Raw genomic sequence first — 15,666 nt, 5'->3', positions numbered from 1 at the left:
TATATTTCCAGATGTAACAAAGCACCAAAAGCAAATCTTAATCTCCGTGGCTATTTGAAGGGAACATTAAAACCATCCTGTCCCATGTGTTTGGGCCATCTGTGGCCTCCTTCAGGGAGGAGTGTAACACTGCACAAAGATGGCTGAAGGGACTGGAGTTATTTTTAATACAGCATGTTGCGTCCCGACCAGCCAGGAAATAAAACTGTACTTGCAGAGAGCCCTGGGACCACATTTCTGTGATAACAAGGCCAAACCAAATGTGTTCATGTGCCGTCGAAGCAGAATGTGTTGTGATATGAAATGCTAATACTGCTTAAGTGGCAGGTTGACATGGGACTGTGTGCACAACTATTTGCATATTTGGTGTGTGTGTGTGTGCGAGTGAGTGTCTGCCTGATATGCAAATGTAGCTGTGTTAGATGAAGTGTGAGACGCTAGCAGCATGTACACCTGTGCCATGTTAAATGTCATACAGTGTGTTGATTCACAATCACCTGCTTGGAATTTAAATGTAGCTATCAGATGAAGTGTGCACCTTTATCTGTGTGTGTTGCTGAAGACAGTGGCTAAATGAGATGTGTGTATGCATGGGCTTTTGTCAATCTGTGTGTGTGTGTGTGGGGGGGGGGGCAACGTTAGGGTCAGAGCCCACGAACAGGCCGACTGCAAGTATCCATGAATATTTTAATATTTTAGCCTCGTCTCACATTGCCTTTTGTCGAGCACCCGTCTCACCCCCTGCCCTCACAATGGAGAGGAAGAAGGAAGGAGAGAGTGAGACAGAAACCTAATGTCACCCTAGAAATGATCAGTGACGGTGGAGAAAGAGAGGAGAGGAGAAAATATGGGATGGAGGATGAAAGCTCCCATGTTTGTTACCCCTGACTCCCTTCATCTTTTCCCCAAGGGATAGAAAGAGAAGGAGAGGACGCAAGTGTGTAACCACCACTATCACTTACAAGGGGATGAAGGGGTGAGAGAAAAGAGAGGAGGGAGAGTGAAAGTGTAAAGGCGAAGAGGGGGGGGGGGACGGAAAGAGAGCGTTGCTGCTGATATTTGTTGGGTCACTGGAGAGAAAGTGGGGGGAAGACAGACAGGCAGAGAGGAGAGAAGACTGACTGATGAGTGAGGGGATGTAAGATGAGACACAGAGAGGAAAACGCTCTCACGGGCGAGCATGTGAGTCTGGGATTCACTTTATGTTTAAAGGGAGGACTTTGTCTTTAATTAGTTATATTCAGTCTTGAAACGTAGTGAGATTCAGAGCCAGTTTGAGAAATCATCAGCGTCGGTCATGATGAAGGACTGGTAGGGAAACGGTCCCTGCAGGCTCCTGACGACCGCTGTATGCAAAGTGTGAGTATGTATCTGCAAGGCTGGCTTTCATGACCCAGGAGAACGAGGAATAAGTTCGGCTGTCAGAGTACAGAAGGAGTGACGAGTCCATCGAAGAGGTATACACACTCTCTCGCTCACAGCTTCTCATTCTGAAGATGTGCCATTCCCTGTGCTTATTTACCATCTTTTAACTTAACCTTCATCTTCAAGTCTGAAATGCTAGGTTTTTTTTTTACAGAGCACAGCAGCAAAGACATCATCATCTTCACAAATGGACACCGCTTTAATGATGAAGATCTCTGTGAAGCTAGATGATGTTTAGTTGTCTCCTTCAGCTTTCTGTTAGTAACCACCTTTAGACACATGAAAGCTTGATTGGGAATCGTAGGACAAGGCGTTACTATATCTTAAGCTAATATTAAGCCCATTGGAGAAGCCCATTGACTTCGAGACGAGGGAACCGTCATGGCAAATGTGTTGGATGAGCGAAACTTTGACCTAGAACCACACTGACATTTGCCTTGTAAAATGAATGCATGTTTGAGCTGCAGTGTGTAGTAACTGTTTGTGCTTTTTGTGTGGGCATTTCAGGTGTGAAATAGTCATCCTTACTCAGGCTCCTGGATCGATGATGTCACATGAACGGCTGCCTCTCATTGGTTCGACTGGGACTAAAACAACAGGTGATCCACCCATGACTCACTCCTGGCACCATTTGCATTACACTGCACTGCATCGAGTTTGCACAGGAATATTTTGAAGATACCTAAGTTTTTTTTTTATTGAAAAGCATTAGGTGCAAAGTGCTGTTTTTGAGCCACTCAAACATTCATATACTAGAGATAGGCGGTTAAATGTTACATAACTCAAATTTCTTAAGCACTTAAAATATGAAGTATTGGTTATAACTGTCCCACAGCAAAATGGACATTTGTTTTCACATTTCTATTTAATTATCATTCATCATTCCTCATAATTATCATTTTACTATAATTATATTCAGATTATAATGTTGTTATAATAGTTTGTTCGTCTCATTTTAATTTAATATTTTACAGCACTATTTTAGAGAAGGGGATTGCCTAATAACTAATAACTTTGGTACAACAGGCCTTCATGAAAAGCTCCAGGCCAGTATTACTTTCTGATTTGATATAAACATTATTATTTCATCATATTTTCCACATCTGAAGCAGCTCTTCCGTAAAAAAAAAAAGTATTATTATTATTATTACCTTTTATTTTTGTCTAATCTCCCGTTTTCTCCCAACAGCCAAACCACCTGTCGCCTCCTCGGCTCTCCAGCGCCCCCATCAGGTTAACCATCGAAAACGCAGCCAGCAGCAGACATCGTCATCCTCCTCTCACCCTCATCCGGGGCCTTCCTCCATCCTCGTCTCGGACACCACCATAACACCTTGGGGAGGCTTGGCTTTCCCCGAATCCTCCTTTGCCTCGCTCCCCCCGCCTCCGCCTCCACCAACTCCCCCCTCCCCTCAGCCCACACCGTCCACTCCTTATCGCGGGAGAACCAGTGAAGACGAAGATGTCTCCAGCTCCAGTTTTACCTCTGAGGCTCCATCTCCACCTGGTGCCGTCCTCCAGCACAGTGCAGGTGTTACGTCCCAACTGGTTTCCCAACTAACTGGTCTCCCTCCGCCGGCGCGTGTCGTGTTTACCCGACAGCAGCAGCAGTAAGTGGTCTGCGTCTGTCGCCAGTTTCGTCAAAGATTCACAAAAATGCGACTGTATATATAAATAAAGCATATACATATTACTTTACTCGGGATGTATTATTCACGTATGCGATCACATTTCCATCAGAATATATATACTTATATATATATTGAATTAGTGATGAATCTGGCGACAGAGACAGATCACTACTGGGCGTCCTATAGTGATTTATCATCAATAAACTCACTCTGAATACAGTGGAAAAGAGAATAGTTCTACGACAATAACAGACAATATTGAATGAAACAACTAGAAGAGGAAAACTGAGACTGATATCGATACTAGAATCCATCTTCAGAAACGAGACGTAGCATCAGTAGTATCGATCATCGGGGATCGATTGTTTACACCGAGCTGTGACGTAAACACAACGCGTACACGCAGAGGGAAGTCGGGACGTAAAAAAAATAACAGTCGGGACGTAACACAGTTATGTCCGAAACAAGGACCAAGTGTGTTCAGGTTTACATGAAAATCATCTAACAAGCAGAACACCGTTTTCACCGTGTCCCCAACGTAATGACGTAATGACACAAACCGGACATTAGCTACGATAACGTTAGCATAAAGCTAATTTTGGGGTTGTTTCATTGACGACTTTGGACATGTTATATAATAAACAATAAGAAAGGCACAGGTGTGAATAATGACGTTAATGGTGACCCGTTGCTGACTAAATGTCACTATTAACACATTAAACCTTCCTGCTTTGACCAGATTAAATGGACTGTTTGAGTTGAGACTTTGGGTTCATGGAACTTAATATGGCGGACCCTATGGAGAGGTTACACCTCGTTTTAGATGAAACAGGTGCTGTTAGAAAGAAGTCTAATATGCGAAGTCACCAAATCAATACATTAAGAAATATGATAAAGGTATAAGATGTCAGAGGAGGTGTATATCAAACACATTCTGTTGGACCTCTCAGTCCTCAGATTAAGTCTAATCCGGAAATTGAGAAAAAAAGTAGGCCTTTTGATGATTCTGGGTCCAGTCCTTTGTTTTGTGACCAATTTCCTTTCACTTGGTCAATGTTGTTCCCTCTGTGTCTCTGCAGGTGGAGAGGCTACAGGGTTACGGGCGAGGCGGAGGTTGTTGCCCCAGCGACGGGTGCCTTGTCCTCCCCGGCTGCCGCCGCTACGTCCCGTCACCAACCTCAGCTTCTCTCGGAGCTTCACCTTCTCTTTCTTCGAGCTGCCGCAGCACCAGTCGCCTCGCTGCCGTGCCGAACGCATCAGAAACCTCATGCTGCTTCTGAGACAGATACACTACTGAAGAGTCTAACAGATTTTTTGTTCATAGGACATAGGAATATCATGTTTAGTGCAACATTTTATAAGATAACATCATCAAATCAAGAGTGATGTAGATAGGTGAGAGAGGAATTGGTGATTGGTGAATTTAAATGCTTCATGTCTATTGGTAAAAACCAGTGAGTTTGACACACTTACGGCCCGCTGAAATGTGTCGTCACCATAACAACTAACGACAATCTTTTAGTGGAGTGAAGAACCCCAGAAGCAGCACCAGGAATCTATGACGGCTGTTGCCAGTAAGGGGTGAGTTTGATTGATTATTCTTACATTTTGGCTCCCATGAAGTTTAATTGGAGATGCTCGTTACCTGGACAATCATATTATTGGATACTACAGAATTAGTTCCACTTTCTTGGCTTCTACTGCTGCATCCCGCCCTCTTAAAAATCTCTCAAATGCCAAACCAGGAGATACTCTTCGTTCTCTAAGAGGATTACAACTTCTTTGATCTCCCCACTTCAAGAACACAGAGCTGTCCCATATTAACCCCTCTGTTGGACGTCCACTTTTTCCCAGCCTTGATCCTCCTCTCTCTTTAACACACCATCCAGTCTCATCAACGTGAAACTCACACAAAACCAAGAGTTACACCTGTAACTTCTTTTGGGGACATTTTGACAATTGACACCGTTTTAAGAGACTGATATAACTGAGTTATGAGTCATGTAATTCATTGTTTTGATGAAATGTTTTTCTTTTGAAATGTGAATTAACTAAAGTGTGTATGGAAGTGTTTTTTTAGATTAGATTAATTTCGTCTTAAAGGTGTTCGCAAGAGAATTAAATGAGACCTGAAACTACATTTGACCTGGTTATTATCATATCATTTGGTGAGCTTCTTCTCTTTTTGATGGTCAACCTCTGACATATTGTTTGAGTGACTTCTGATTGACATTTTTGTCCCTTACGCCATAGTGTTTTTCTGGAACTCCATGTTCCGTAACGAAGTAGGTGTGCCACTCAGATTTCTGATCTGACAGGAAGAGCATCTAGTTAAGGCGTTTGTGTTTGGTCAGGGCTGTCATGCTACTGCAGGGTGTGCCGTAGACAATTTTCATTGTCTCTGCAATCTGTTAATAAATAACTGGCTGTCCTGGGGCAATGTGAGCTTTTTTTTTTTTGAAGATATACTGTAACATCAGTAAATGTAGGGGCATACTGGTGATAAAGAGGGCATTCTTTACTTTTAATGACCTGAGGTTCTGCAGCATTCCCTTTGTATAAGTCTTTCATGTTTTTTAATACTTTGATATTCCAATTTGTTATTGTGGTGAGATTAAAAGGACAATAAAAACTGTTTTTCACTCTTTTGTTTGTCCCTGACTTCTATCTTTCTACACATGTCTGTCACTTCTTCCATGTAAGTCTTTTAATTGATTTCACATTCAGTTGGAATGGAGAGTGGAAAACATTAAGGTACATAAAAACAGAGAAAAATGTTTTCTCTTTCTCATTTACTCTCTTTCTCACTCACTTTCACACACACACACACACACACACACACACACACACACACACACACTCGCTCACATTCAGACCGTGAGTGCCTGAAAGCTGAGCTGTGATAATGGAGGCATTCAGACAAACTGGATGGGGGTGAAGGGGAGGAGAAAGGAGGCTGTAAACTCGCTGTAATGTGCAGAGTTCAAGGCTGTTCTCAACCTTCCCTGACTCACGTGTGAGAGGTTGTGAAGCTGCATGTGTTTTGTCTTATCCTCATACATGGCGCGCGATCGCACGTGTGAACGCTTCGTACTCGTGCAGCTTCGTGGTAAGCCGCTCTTTTCTCACAACTGATTCGTTTTGATTATCGATACAGTTCCTACTCCTTTGTTACGTCATACACATATGAAAGAATAGTGCAGAAGACATAAAACATGTATGACACTGTTGCCCTGGACGAAGCACAGCTCCATGTCCTTGGGCAGCGGGGAGAAAAGAAGTCCCTGTCCTTTTTGGAGAGGGTGAAGGCCCAATGTTGGTAAGTCATTTTCCCCCCTCCTTTCTGTGTGTACTCTGGCCTTAAACTGCGCGTGTGTGTGTTCATGTTTGTTTGTGTTCCTGCAGGTTTTCCAATCACAGGTTGAAGAGCTTCCTGCTGGGCATTTTTCCAATCCTGTCATGGCTGCCTTGCTACTCCATCAGAGAATACGCCATTGGGGACCTGGTGTCTGGAGTCACCGTCGGGATCATGCACCTGCCACTGGGTGAGGATGCCGCGCAAGTTGAGAATCACGTTAAGCCTTTTTAATAACTACAAAGTCAACAACTTCATGCCAATTCAATTGTAACCGCAGGCTAGAAGGGAAAGTTGAGAAAGCAGTTATATATGAAAGTGTATCTCTGGATGAAGAACCCAGCGGCTCCAGCTACACTTGAACAATGTGTTATTACACTAAGCATTAGACTGTGTTGAAGCTTTCTTTGTATTCATTTACCCCTTATTTTCCCACTTCCTGTATTTCTGTGACTGTGGACCTTGGTTAGAAAGAGAAAGTGCAGAGAGCCCCAAAAACCCTTAAAAAATACGGGTTTTGGTCTCTCTGACAAGAAAGTTGTATTTTAATGATACAGTGCTTTTTCCGTGCATTTAGTAATACACACTAGCTGCCCATTCAAGGCACACTTCTAACCTCCACCGGTCGTCTTCTCTCTCAGGTATGGCCAACGCCATGTTGGTGGGAATTCCTTCAGCTTTCGGTCTCTACACATCTCTCTATCCTCTGATCATCTACTTCATCTTCGGCACCTCCAAACACCTCTCCATCGGTGACTGTCAACCTTTATTGTTCCGGAAGACAAATATCTGATCACATCTAGAAAACTGCCGTCTGCCACAATTTCAGTGCCTTGCTTATGAGCGCTTACTGAAAAATATGTAGTGTGGCAGTTTAATCACAGTGTAGGTCGATGTGATCACCAGATCCTCTTGAGTAAGGGTTAAGGGGTTCTGTATACAGATTCAGTGTCTTGTTTATGTGTAACAGGTACTTTTGCCATCCTGGCCATCATGATTGGCTCTGTGACGGCAAACACCAAGTTGCTTAGCAATGTTGCTGAAGAAAGTCACATTGATGTGGAAGCAGCTAAAGTGAATGTGGCTATGCAAGTCACCTTCCTCTGTGGTCTCATACAGGTACACACACACACACACACACACACACACACACACACACACACACTGTAAAGCTGATGTTCACCTCTGACCTCTGAGCCCATTATGGAGACAAGTAGGCGAAAATAATTTCCCTGCAGACATCCACAGTATTGAATTAGTTTTAATTGCTTCACCTCCACTCGTACAAACACCAACCTGCCATGTTGTCTGAAACTCTCACGACTTGAGATATTAAAATAAATGATCTGCACCAAAGCTTTTAATTGTATAAAAAAAAAAAAAAGTAAGGAAAAAGAGAGTACAATAGTATTGCTGATTGCTGATTTTTCCTTTTTTGCTCACTGGGTTTCCACGCTGCTGTGAATTTAAAACTGCTCTATGGAGATGCTAACCATGCACTTCAAATGTAGCCAGATGTTTTCACTGGCTAAAGTGGAGTTTGATCGCAAAACATTTTTTCAGTGATGGAAAGCATTAATTGTCATGTTGTATCCCTCAGAATCAAAGAAGCAGCATTCGTCACAGATATTCATGAAGAAAAACTCAACTAAAACTGTGTGTGTGTGTGTGTGTGTGTGTGTGTGTGTGTGTGTCCTCAGCTCGTATTGTACCTGCTGCGTGGAGGCGGTGTGTGTCGCTGGCTGTCTGATCCTGTCATCAGAGGCTTCACCACAGCGGCAGGTGTGCATGTGATGATCCTGCAGCTGCCGCTGATGACTGGGATACCGGTCCAGAGACACACTGGGCTGCTGGCTTCAGCTTGGGTCAGTCGACACACGGTGTCGGCAAGCATCAGCACTGCAGAAGTACCCTCGGGCAAGACTAGCCTCACAAGCTCCCGTAGTGCTGTTATGTGATGATCTCTGACGTCGCCGTCGCTCTCTCTATAGGAGCAGTTTACACCAAATCTCACCATCAACAATTAAGTGTTCTGTGTGTGTGTCCTCTTCCAGACTTTGAGGGATCTTCTGCATGGAGTGACCAGTGCTTCACCGGGAGCGCTGTCAGTGTCTCTGGTTTCCATGGTGATACTCATCGGAGGCAAGGTGCTGAACCAGTGCTTTAAGAACAAGCTGCCTGTCGCCATACCATGGGAACTTATACTGGTGGGGGATGCACACACACACACACACACACACACACAAACAAACACACACACATTTGCATAACGCGATGTCACAGATCCGTCGGCACCTAAAAAGCTGAACTTTTCTCAATTTTTTGCTTTCTTTTTTTTTTCACACAAGTGAAGCAAGCGATGCAATGGAGCGGACCCACAATTCATCTGATTATGATCATGTGTGTGCTTGTGTACTTCCATTTGCATTGATTGCAACATATAAACACTGATTGATCTGACATTTGGATGAAGGATATTGTTTTCCAAACATTCTGTGCAGAAAATGTCATGTCCATTGTTTTTCTCCCGCAGGTTGTCCTGGGCACCGTCCTGTCAGCGCAGATGGATCTAGTTGGAAAGCACAGTGTCCAGGTGGTGGGACACATTCCCAGTGGGTCAGTGAATCTCCGTCATCATCTGTTTTTCCTTGTCATTCAATTGATTATTTTTAAGATATATTTTCCAAGTCATATAGAGTGTGATGTAGGAATGCGTTTAAAGGAATAACTCAATTCAAAACCTTAAACAAATCACTGATCATTGAAATGAAAAAGAATATATGATGCACGGTTGATTTTCTTACTACTTGCAATTAACATATTTACTAATAAGCTGTATATGCGCTAACCAATATTATTCTTGTTAGTTAATATTCCTCATCCATATAATTCTCTATACCTCTTTTCTCTTCATCTTTCTGACACTTTGACCTACTTCTAACCTCCCATTCTTCACACTTGTGTTCTCATCATATAAAATAAGCCAGTAGGCTTTATTGTGTTATTGTGAATTATAGTAATTCATGGGGTCATAATTCTTTATTATTACGGTATGTTTCATTTTCTCTGAAGAAACAATTCACTCAGATGATTAAGCTGCCATCTCTTTTATTTTCCTCCTCCTCTGCTCCAGCCTGTCTCCCCCAGTCCCCCCCTCTCTCTCTCAGGCCAGAGAGCTCTTCCTTCCAGCTCTGTCTGTGGCTCTGGTCAGCTTCAGTTTCCTCTCAGCCGTGGGCTCCATGTTCGCCCAAAAACACGGCTACCAAATCGACACCAGTCAGGTACTTTCATGGCAGTTGTAACTCGCATGTATTTCAGCCAGGGACCACAAAGAGACCAAGCTTTTGTGTAGGGTCTGCATGTTAAAAGCAAAAAACGCCCAAAAAACAGCCAAAAACGTCCACTTGGACTAGAATCTGGTGGTTTTTGGCCATAACTCCAGAAATTCATATGCTAATTAAGAAATTTGCACTTAAATGTCTAATAGAATAAAATAATAATTGTTGGACAGACATGGATGTACAGTGCAACATGACAGGTTGGCATGCAACCAGGGGGCAGAAATTCTATTTAGAAAGATTACACTCACCTCAACATTTCAGGGCCTAGACGCAACTGACTTCAGCAGTATCCCTGAGATGGGCTGCAGCCTCGATGCATGCTATTCAAATAGACCTCTGTCTCTCTCCAGGACCTGCTGGCTCTGGGTCTGTGCAACACCATCGGAGGAATGTTCCAGTGCTTCGCTGTCAGCTGCTCCTTCTCTCGCACTATGGTCCAGGATAGCCTCGGCGTCAAAACACAGGCATTGTATTCTATTCCAAAATTACATAAAAACCCAACCCCCCTCCTTTGTCTTTGCACTTATCAGCTAGTACCTAATCTTTTTGATAAAGTTTGTTATATAACTTTTAAATCACGTTCTTTTACCCTAACTTACAGTCCATACCTTATTCCATAACACCAGCTGGTGTCCTCGTTTTTCATGTAAAGCACTGATAGGACATTGATTGCAATGTCTGTCTGTGTATCTTATTTAACCACAACACAATGTTTCTCTGCGTGGATTTATTATTGTAACTGTTCATAACAGCATAATCAGCCTTCTGCATGCCAAGGCCTGACTCCTAATGAGGCTTTACTGATAGGAAGATGAGTCACACTGACCTTACATGACCCCTGATAAGCTGATTGCAGGCTGTGTAAAATCTAAAATGTCATTAGATTGTGTCATATCTGCACATGAAACACACTCCTATTTCGATTATTTCCACAGGATGGAAAGGCATTTGGAAATTGTATCTTAAATGTATATTATAATAAGTATTTATGTAGCAGGCCATTAAATAGTCCTCAACATGTAAACTGACGCCAGATAACACACCAAATTCTCAGGCGAGGTCAGTCTTTTGTAAAAGGTACAACCATCACAAAATACTAAAAATACATCCCTGGCTGAAAACCACCATCTGTCACACATCGAACCACCAAACTCACCAAAGGCAATCTGTTTGGGCTCTGAGCATCAGTGGATTCCTGTCAGCTTCTCGCTCTCAGTTCCCTCCTCTTGATTGTCTCCTCAATCTGTTACACTGCTGGCTGCTGAGCTGCACCGCTCCCCTCTGTGTGCTTTGTCAATTATCTATCAGGCATTAGTGGTGGTGCATGCGCTGGCTTTCTTTGTAGAAGTCCCCCCTCATGAATTCATTCTATGTACTGTGTATTCTTCCTTTTTTTATTGTCTTTAGTCCCACACTGTAGAGCCAGACAATTTAACTTAAAGGTCCCATATTATGAAAAACATGTTTTCTCTGGTCTCTACACCTATAAACTGCCAACTCCCAGGATGAGGAAAACAAGCGACTCCTGCATGGTCTCTGCAGCCCCCCCACTGGTACAACAGCACTCCTACGGGCTGTTCAGATTCAGCTCCTGTTGTTACGTAACAAAAGGAGCCATTTGCATAGGCCGAACTCGTTTTGAAACACAGCAGGGAGAGCGCAGCTCGACTTACCGGTTGTGGCTCTCTTGCGTTTCATTTTTAATGACAATGTGGCGGCTACGGTTCGTCTTAGCTTGTGTGTGCTAACCACTTCACATCGGACTGCTTCAGTAACGAGGGTCAGTACAAAAGCTGGCGTTGCCTCGACACTGACCCTCGTAAAAGGATCTGTCCCAACCATACGGGACCCAGCAACTTCACCAGAGCCACATAGACGAGCCATTGCGATACATCCACGTAAACATTGGCCATGCTGCCACTAGCGTGAGTGGCATTGTCTCCGTGACTCTCCAAGTAGGCGTTGACAGACGGAGCTCATTAGCACAGAACCAGCCTGTTCTCAGCAGGGCTCATTTGAGCAACTTGAGCTGAAATTCAGGACCACGGATGGTTTTGGGGCAATGCATATTGAAAACAGTGTTGTTGGACCTCTGACAGCTGTGTGAAATTGATGAAAAACAGTATAATATGGGATCTTTAAAGTGTCAGTCAGTAAGATTTGAGATACGTTGCTTCTAGCGGCCTCTTTGGCGGTAGATGGAACTGCAGGCGAGCCTCCGCTTTCCCTCGTTCGCGGTCACTTTGCTTCCTGATGACTTTCCTTCTTCACTTCCATTAGTTTTGTGTTTCTTTTTCTTGGGACTGGAAGTTGAATGGTCTTCTTTCTCTGCCTGTTGATCCTCCATTGTGAGTCAGCAGTAATGAAATGTACCTGGTCAAACACTTTAGACTAGAGGGATCCTGACTCAGCACTTGGAAGTTACCGATTTTCGATTACCATGAAACGCAGCATACTTCCGTGAGTAGCTCCACCTGGGCAGTCCAACCGCTGCTGACTGACGGAAAAAGCCTCACTAATTTTGAATTTTGCGTGGGAATGTCGCCACAGACACGGAGATCCTATTTCTGGGCAAAGCAGCAAGAACAAGCGCTTTCATTAGTGGGTGACATGATCAATCACAATTGTCTAACTCACTCTTTGATAGATAGTAACTTAAAAGACAATTAGATGAAAATGTTACAGACTGCCACTTTAAACTGAATATCTGTTTTCCCTGAAGTAGAGGTTTATCAATCTGGTGTATTGGATGTTCCAGCCATAAAACCTTTTTTATTTTTGCCAAATTCACTAAATGCCTCCTGGGTTTGTGCTAGTAAATGCACCACACTGTTAATAGTGATCTTCTGTCCACGGTGTGATATTCTGCCAAAACGGAGGTTCTGCACAATGTGTTGTGGGTCATTGTTGTCTGTGTTTGTCTAACAGGTGAAGCGAGTTCCAGGGGTCACTATACTCTCCTTTTCCAGTCCTATTTACTTTGCCAACTCTGAGATGGTCTTCACACAGATCAGACAGGTGCACAACACACACACACACACACACACACACACACACACACACACACACACACACACACACACACACACACACACACACACACACACACACACACACACACACACACAGAGGATGTAATGACTATGAATGAGGGGATGGAGAGAAACAAGCATTAGCAATATTAAACACCTACGCTAGGCAGTATATGAGGTGTGTTTCTAACACATTTTCTATGGCTAACTTTTCCACACCACATCCAGACAGTGAGTTGTGGTGAGATGGAGAGCCCAGCTGGAGTCCACACATCTTTCTCCTCCTCCTCCTCCTCCTCCTCCTCGGCCCAGACATCCACACACACTCACTGCTTGGTTCTGGATCTCAGCTCGGTCACCTTCATGGACTCTGTAGCCATCAAGGCACTTTGCAAGGTGAGCAAAGAGAACTGGAGTGAACTTCTTTCAGTCTGTATTTTGCTGCGTGGTGAATGTGCACCAAACTGCCCAAAGATCATCAGTCAAGCAACTGTCTTTACCTGGAATTTACTCAAGAGTTTCTGCAGATGATGCTCTTTTTGTTTCTCATACCAGGAATTTAACACACATAATCCTCATGCAACACATTTCCTAGAAAAGACCTGCGATAGAAACCCTTTCTACTAGCAAATCAAGATCAGAGTTACGTATGTAAAAAGTAAAAAAAAAATAACCTACCGTTATTTTATTGTGCCTACATTTTTCTGTATGTTTTCTTTTCTTTGTGATATGTGCTACGAATGACGACGTATCGTTTGACACTGGAAAGCAGCGAAGCAGTTTATTTATTGGATGTAGAAGTTTATTACTTTGTGTGCTGGATGTCGTACACGTGAAGATGCTGAAGATTTAAAGTTCTATATAAAATATGTTCTTTGGTAATGTTAAATATAATCTGTACAACAAAACAAAAATAATAAAGTACAGTACTTGTTATGTTATTTAGCACCTGTTAAGTTTGCACATCAGTGTAGGTTGGTTTAATGGATGCCAGTTTACCTCTGGTAGTGGTTGGCTGTCCTCACATTGACTCCTTCCACACACCCTCTTCATCACACCCTCTTCATCACACCCACTCACACACACACCTCACAGCTTTGGACAATAGACGAGTTACAGGCGGCACTGATAGACGTTATCTCCTCTTTGACCTTAATGATAAAAGATGAAGATTCACCCACCAGCCACACAGAGTCAACACATGCTTGAACGTGTGTGTGAAGAAAAGGTTTTCATGTGTGTGTGTGTGTGTGTGTGTGTGTGTGTGTTTGTGTTTTTGCCAGGTTGTAAAAGGCCTTGAAGTCCAGGGTGTCAGCGTTTTTCTGGCAGCGTGCCAAGGTGAGTTTTTCATATTTACATAGACATCTCCTTTAGAGTGACTCTTCTGTGGCTCTCTCTCTTTCACTCATTCACTAACTCACTTAGTCACGCACACACACACACACACACACACACACACACACACACACACACACACACACACACACACACACACACACACACACACACACACAGACTTTGTCTAGTGTTGGGCTGGTGTTGTTTTCAGAGGTCAGTTTCACACCACCCCTCCCATACTGTAGCTCTGCTTGAAACTTTTTTCCTTTCTGAACTTCCAGTAAATGTTATTTATATACTTAAAACCATCAAACCAACACATGCGATCAGACAGGTTGAATGGAACAAACAGTCTCCTCTAACCGTTCACTTCATTGTAAAACAGCTTAATGTGTGGTGTGCAAGAAATTAATTCTTGAAACTTTAAAATGAAAACATGATATATCTCAACAGAGGGAATCGTAAACCAGCTCCAGACTCAGGGTTGTATACCAGACATCCTGCCCATGTCCTGTCTCTTCCCATCGGTTCATCATGCGGTCCAGCGTTGGCTCGGCAATCTGCCCAGGTCCCTGGAGGAACATGTTGCCTCACTTCCAAGTTAATTTATTAGATATACAGAGAAAGAAAAATGTCACCCGAGTCGGAGTCGATTTGGGGCTGAAGACCACAAGTTTGAGTTGTGAGTTAAACGTGATCTTACCTGACCTCTGTATCCTGCTCATCTCTGCTTGAGGCTACATTAGCTGTTGTGGCATTACACACCCAAATCTCTGACCGGACTTGTGCCAGCCAAGTGGCATTGTGGGTGATGTAGGCAGTGGGTTTTGTCAAGGAAGAAGAACCCGTGGAATACAGTAAATAGACGATATCTGAGGTTCTGCTTCATTGATTTTGATCCTACTTTTAAACTGTCTGTTACTGGAGTGCCATCAGTGGAGGACACCTTTACTTAAAGGGACTTGTGCCTTTTGTATGTTCAGTGTTACACTTGTATGTTCAGTAGTCTGTTGTATAATGTTTTAATGCCCAAATAAAGAAACACAAAGATAAGTGTGTCATGTGTTCTACATACAAAACAAAAAATATTATTAAAATGTTAAAATGTATAAGAAACACTGTTGTACTTTTCAACAGTATACCAGTAAAACTCACGCAAGGTAGGCAGGTGTTCATGCTTTTTCTCTTACAATTACAATACATGTTAAATGACCACTGGTGGAACTTACATTTTAAATTGTTCGAGACCTCAAAGGTCCCCGAATCAGTTCATCAATTTGTGGAAATTAATCCAAATGATTTAGCAGACATGTAGAATATCGGGTGAAATGATGCACAATGTGAGTTATATATATTTCCCACAACAACATCAACACAAATGCAACACAGTGGAGCAGCAATGAGGATTGCGATACCCTCATACTGTCAGTGTCAGTGGGGGATGAATTGTCAACTGCTCACATCCTGCCATGTTTAGATAAGCATATCATCGTGGTGTTTTTTTTTCCACTGGCTGGCAAACCCAGACTGGCCTCAAACCAGAT

At 43.1% G+C, this 15,666-nt stretch overlaps 2 protein-coding genes across 2 annotated transcripts; both read left to right on the top strand.

Moving 5' to 3' along the window:
• Window positions 1-1,103: 1,103 nt before the first annotated feature.
• Window positions 1,104-5,478, top strand: LOC311017330 (uncharacterized protein). The gene is made up of 4 exons (XM_084015581.1): window positions 1,104-1,457; window positions 1,933-2,024; window positions 2,615-2,956; window positions 4,136-5,478. The coding sequence occupies exons 2-4, from the start codon at window positions 1,970-1,972 to the stop codon at window positions 4,351-4,353; spliced, it is 615 nt and encodes a 204-aa protein (XP_083871707.1). The 5' UTR covers window positions 1,104-1,457; window positions 1,933-1,969; the 3' UTR covers window positions 4,354-5,478.
• A 743-nt stretch (window positions 5,479-6,221) lies between these two features.
• On the top strand, window positions 6,222-15,055 carry LOC311017778 (prestin-like). Its single transcript, XM_084016358.1, has 14 exons — window positions 6,222-6,375; window positions 6,462-6,601; window positions 7,053-7,163; window positions 7,382-7,530; window positions 8,112-8,276; window positions 8,466-8,618; window positions 8,945-9,027; window positions 9,545-9,692; window positions 10,103-10,216; window positions 12,195-12,212; window positions 12,681-12,770; window positions 13,013-13,180; window positions 14,068-14,122; window positions 14,576-15,055. Exons 1-14 carry the CDS (start codon window positions 6,272-6,274, stop codon window positions 14,725-14,727), a joined length of 1,650 nt encoding a protein of 549 aa, XP_083872484.1. The 5' UTR covers window positions 6,222-6,271; the 3' UTR covers window positions 14,728-15,055.
• The last annotated feature ends 611 nt before the right edge of the window (window positions 15,056-15,666 follow it).

This window comes from Eutrigla gurnardus (genome assembly GCF_963514095.1).
Source record: "Eutrigla gurnardus genome assembly, chromosome: 8".
Taxonomy (NCBI): Eukaryota; Metazoa; Chordata; class Actinopteri; order Perciformes; family Triglidae; genus Eutrigla; species Eutrigla gurnardus.
This window is presented reverse-complemented; position numbering and strand designations above follow the sequence as displayed.

Bases quoted from the DNA above. Each gene is read 5' to 3' on its own strand.
- LOC311017330 (XM_084015581.1), top strand. From the start codon at position 1,970: ATGATGTCACATGAACGGCTGCCTCTCATTGGTTCGACTGGGACTAAA. The intron at 2,025-2,614 runs GTGATCCACCCA...TTCTCCCAACAG, and splicing joins GACTGGGACTAAAACAACAG to CCAAACCACCTGTCGCCTCC. The intron at 2,957-4,135 runs GTGTTACGTCCC...GTGTCTCTGCAG, and splicing joins CGTCCTCCAGCACAGTGCAG to GTGGAGAGGCTACAGGGTTA.
- LOC311017778 (XM_084016358.1), top strand. From the start codon at position 6,272: ATGTATGACACTGTTGCCCTGGACGAAGCACAGCTCCATGTCCTTGGG. The intron at 9,028-9,544 runs GTCAGTGAATCT...CCTCTGCTCCAG, and splicing joins GTGGGACACATTCCCAGTGG to CCTGTCTCCCCCAGTCCCCC. The intron at 12,771-13,012 runs GTGCACAACACA...CACCACATCCAG, and splicing joins TCTTCACACAGATCAGACAG to ACAGTGAGTTGTGGTGAGAT.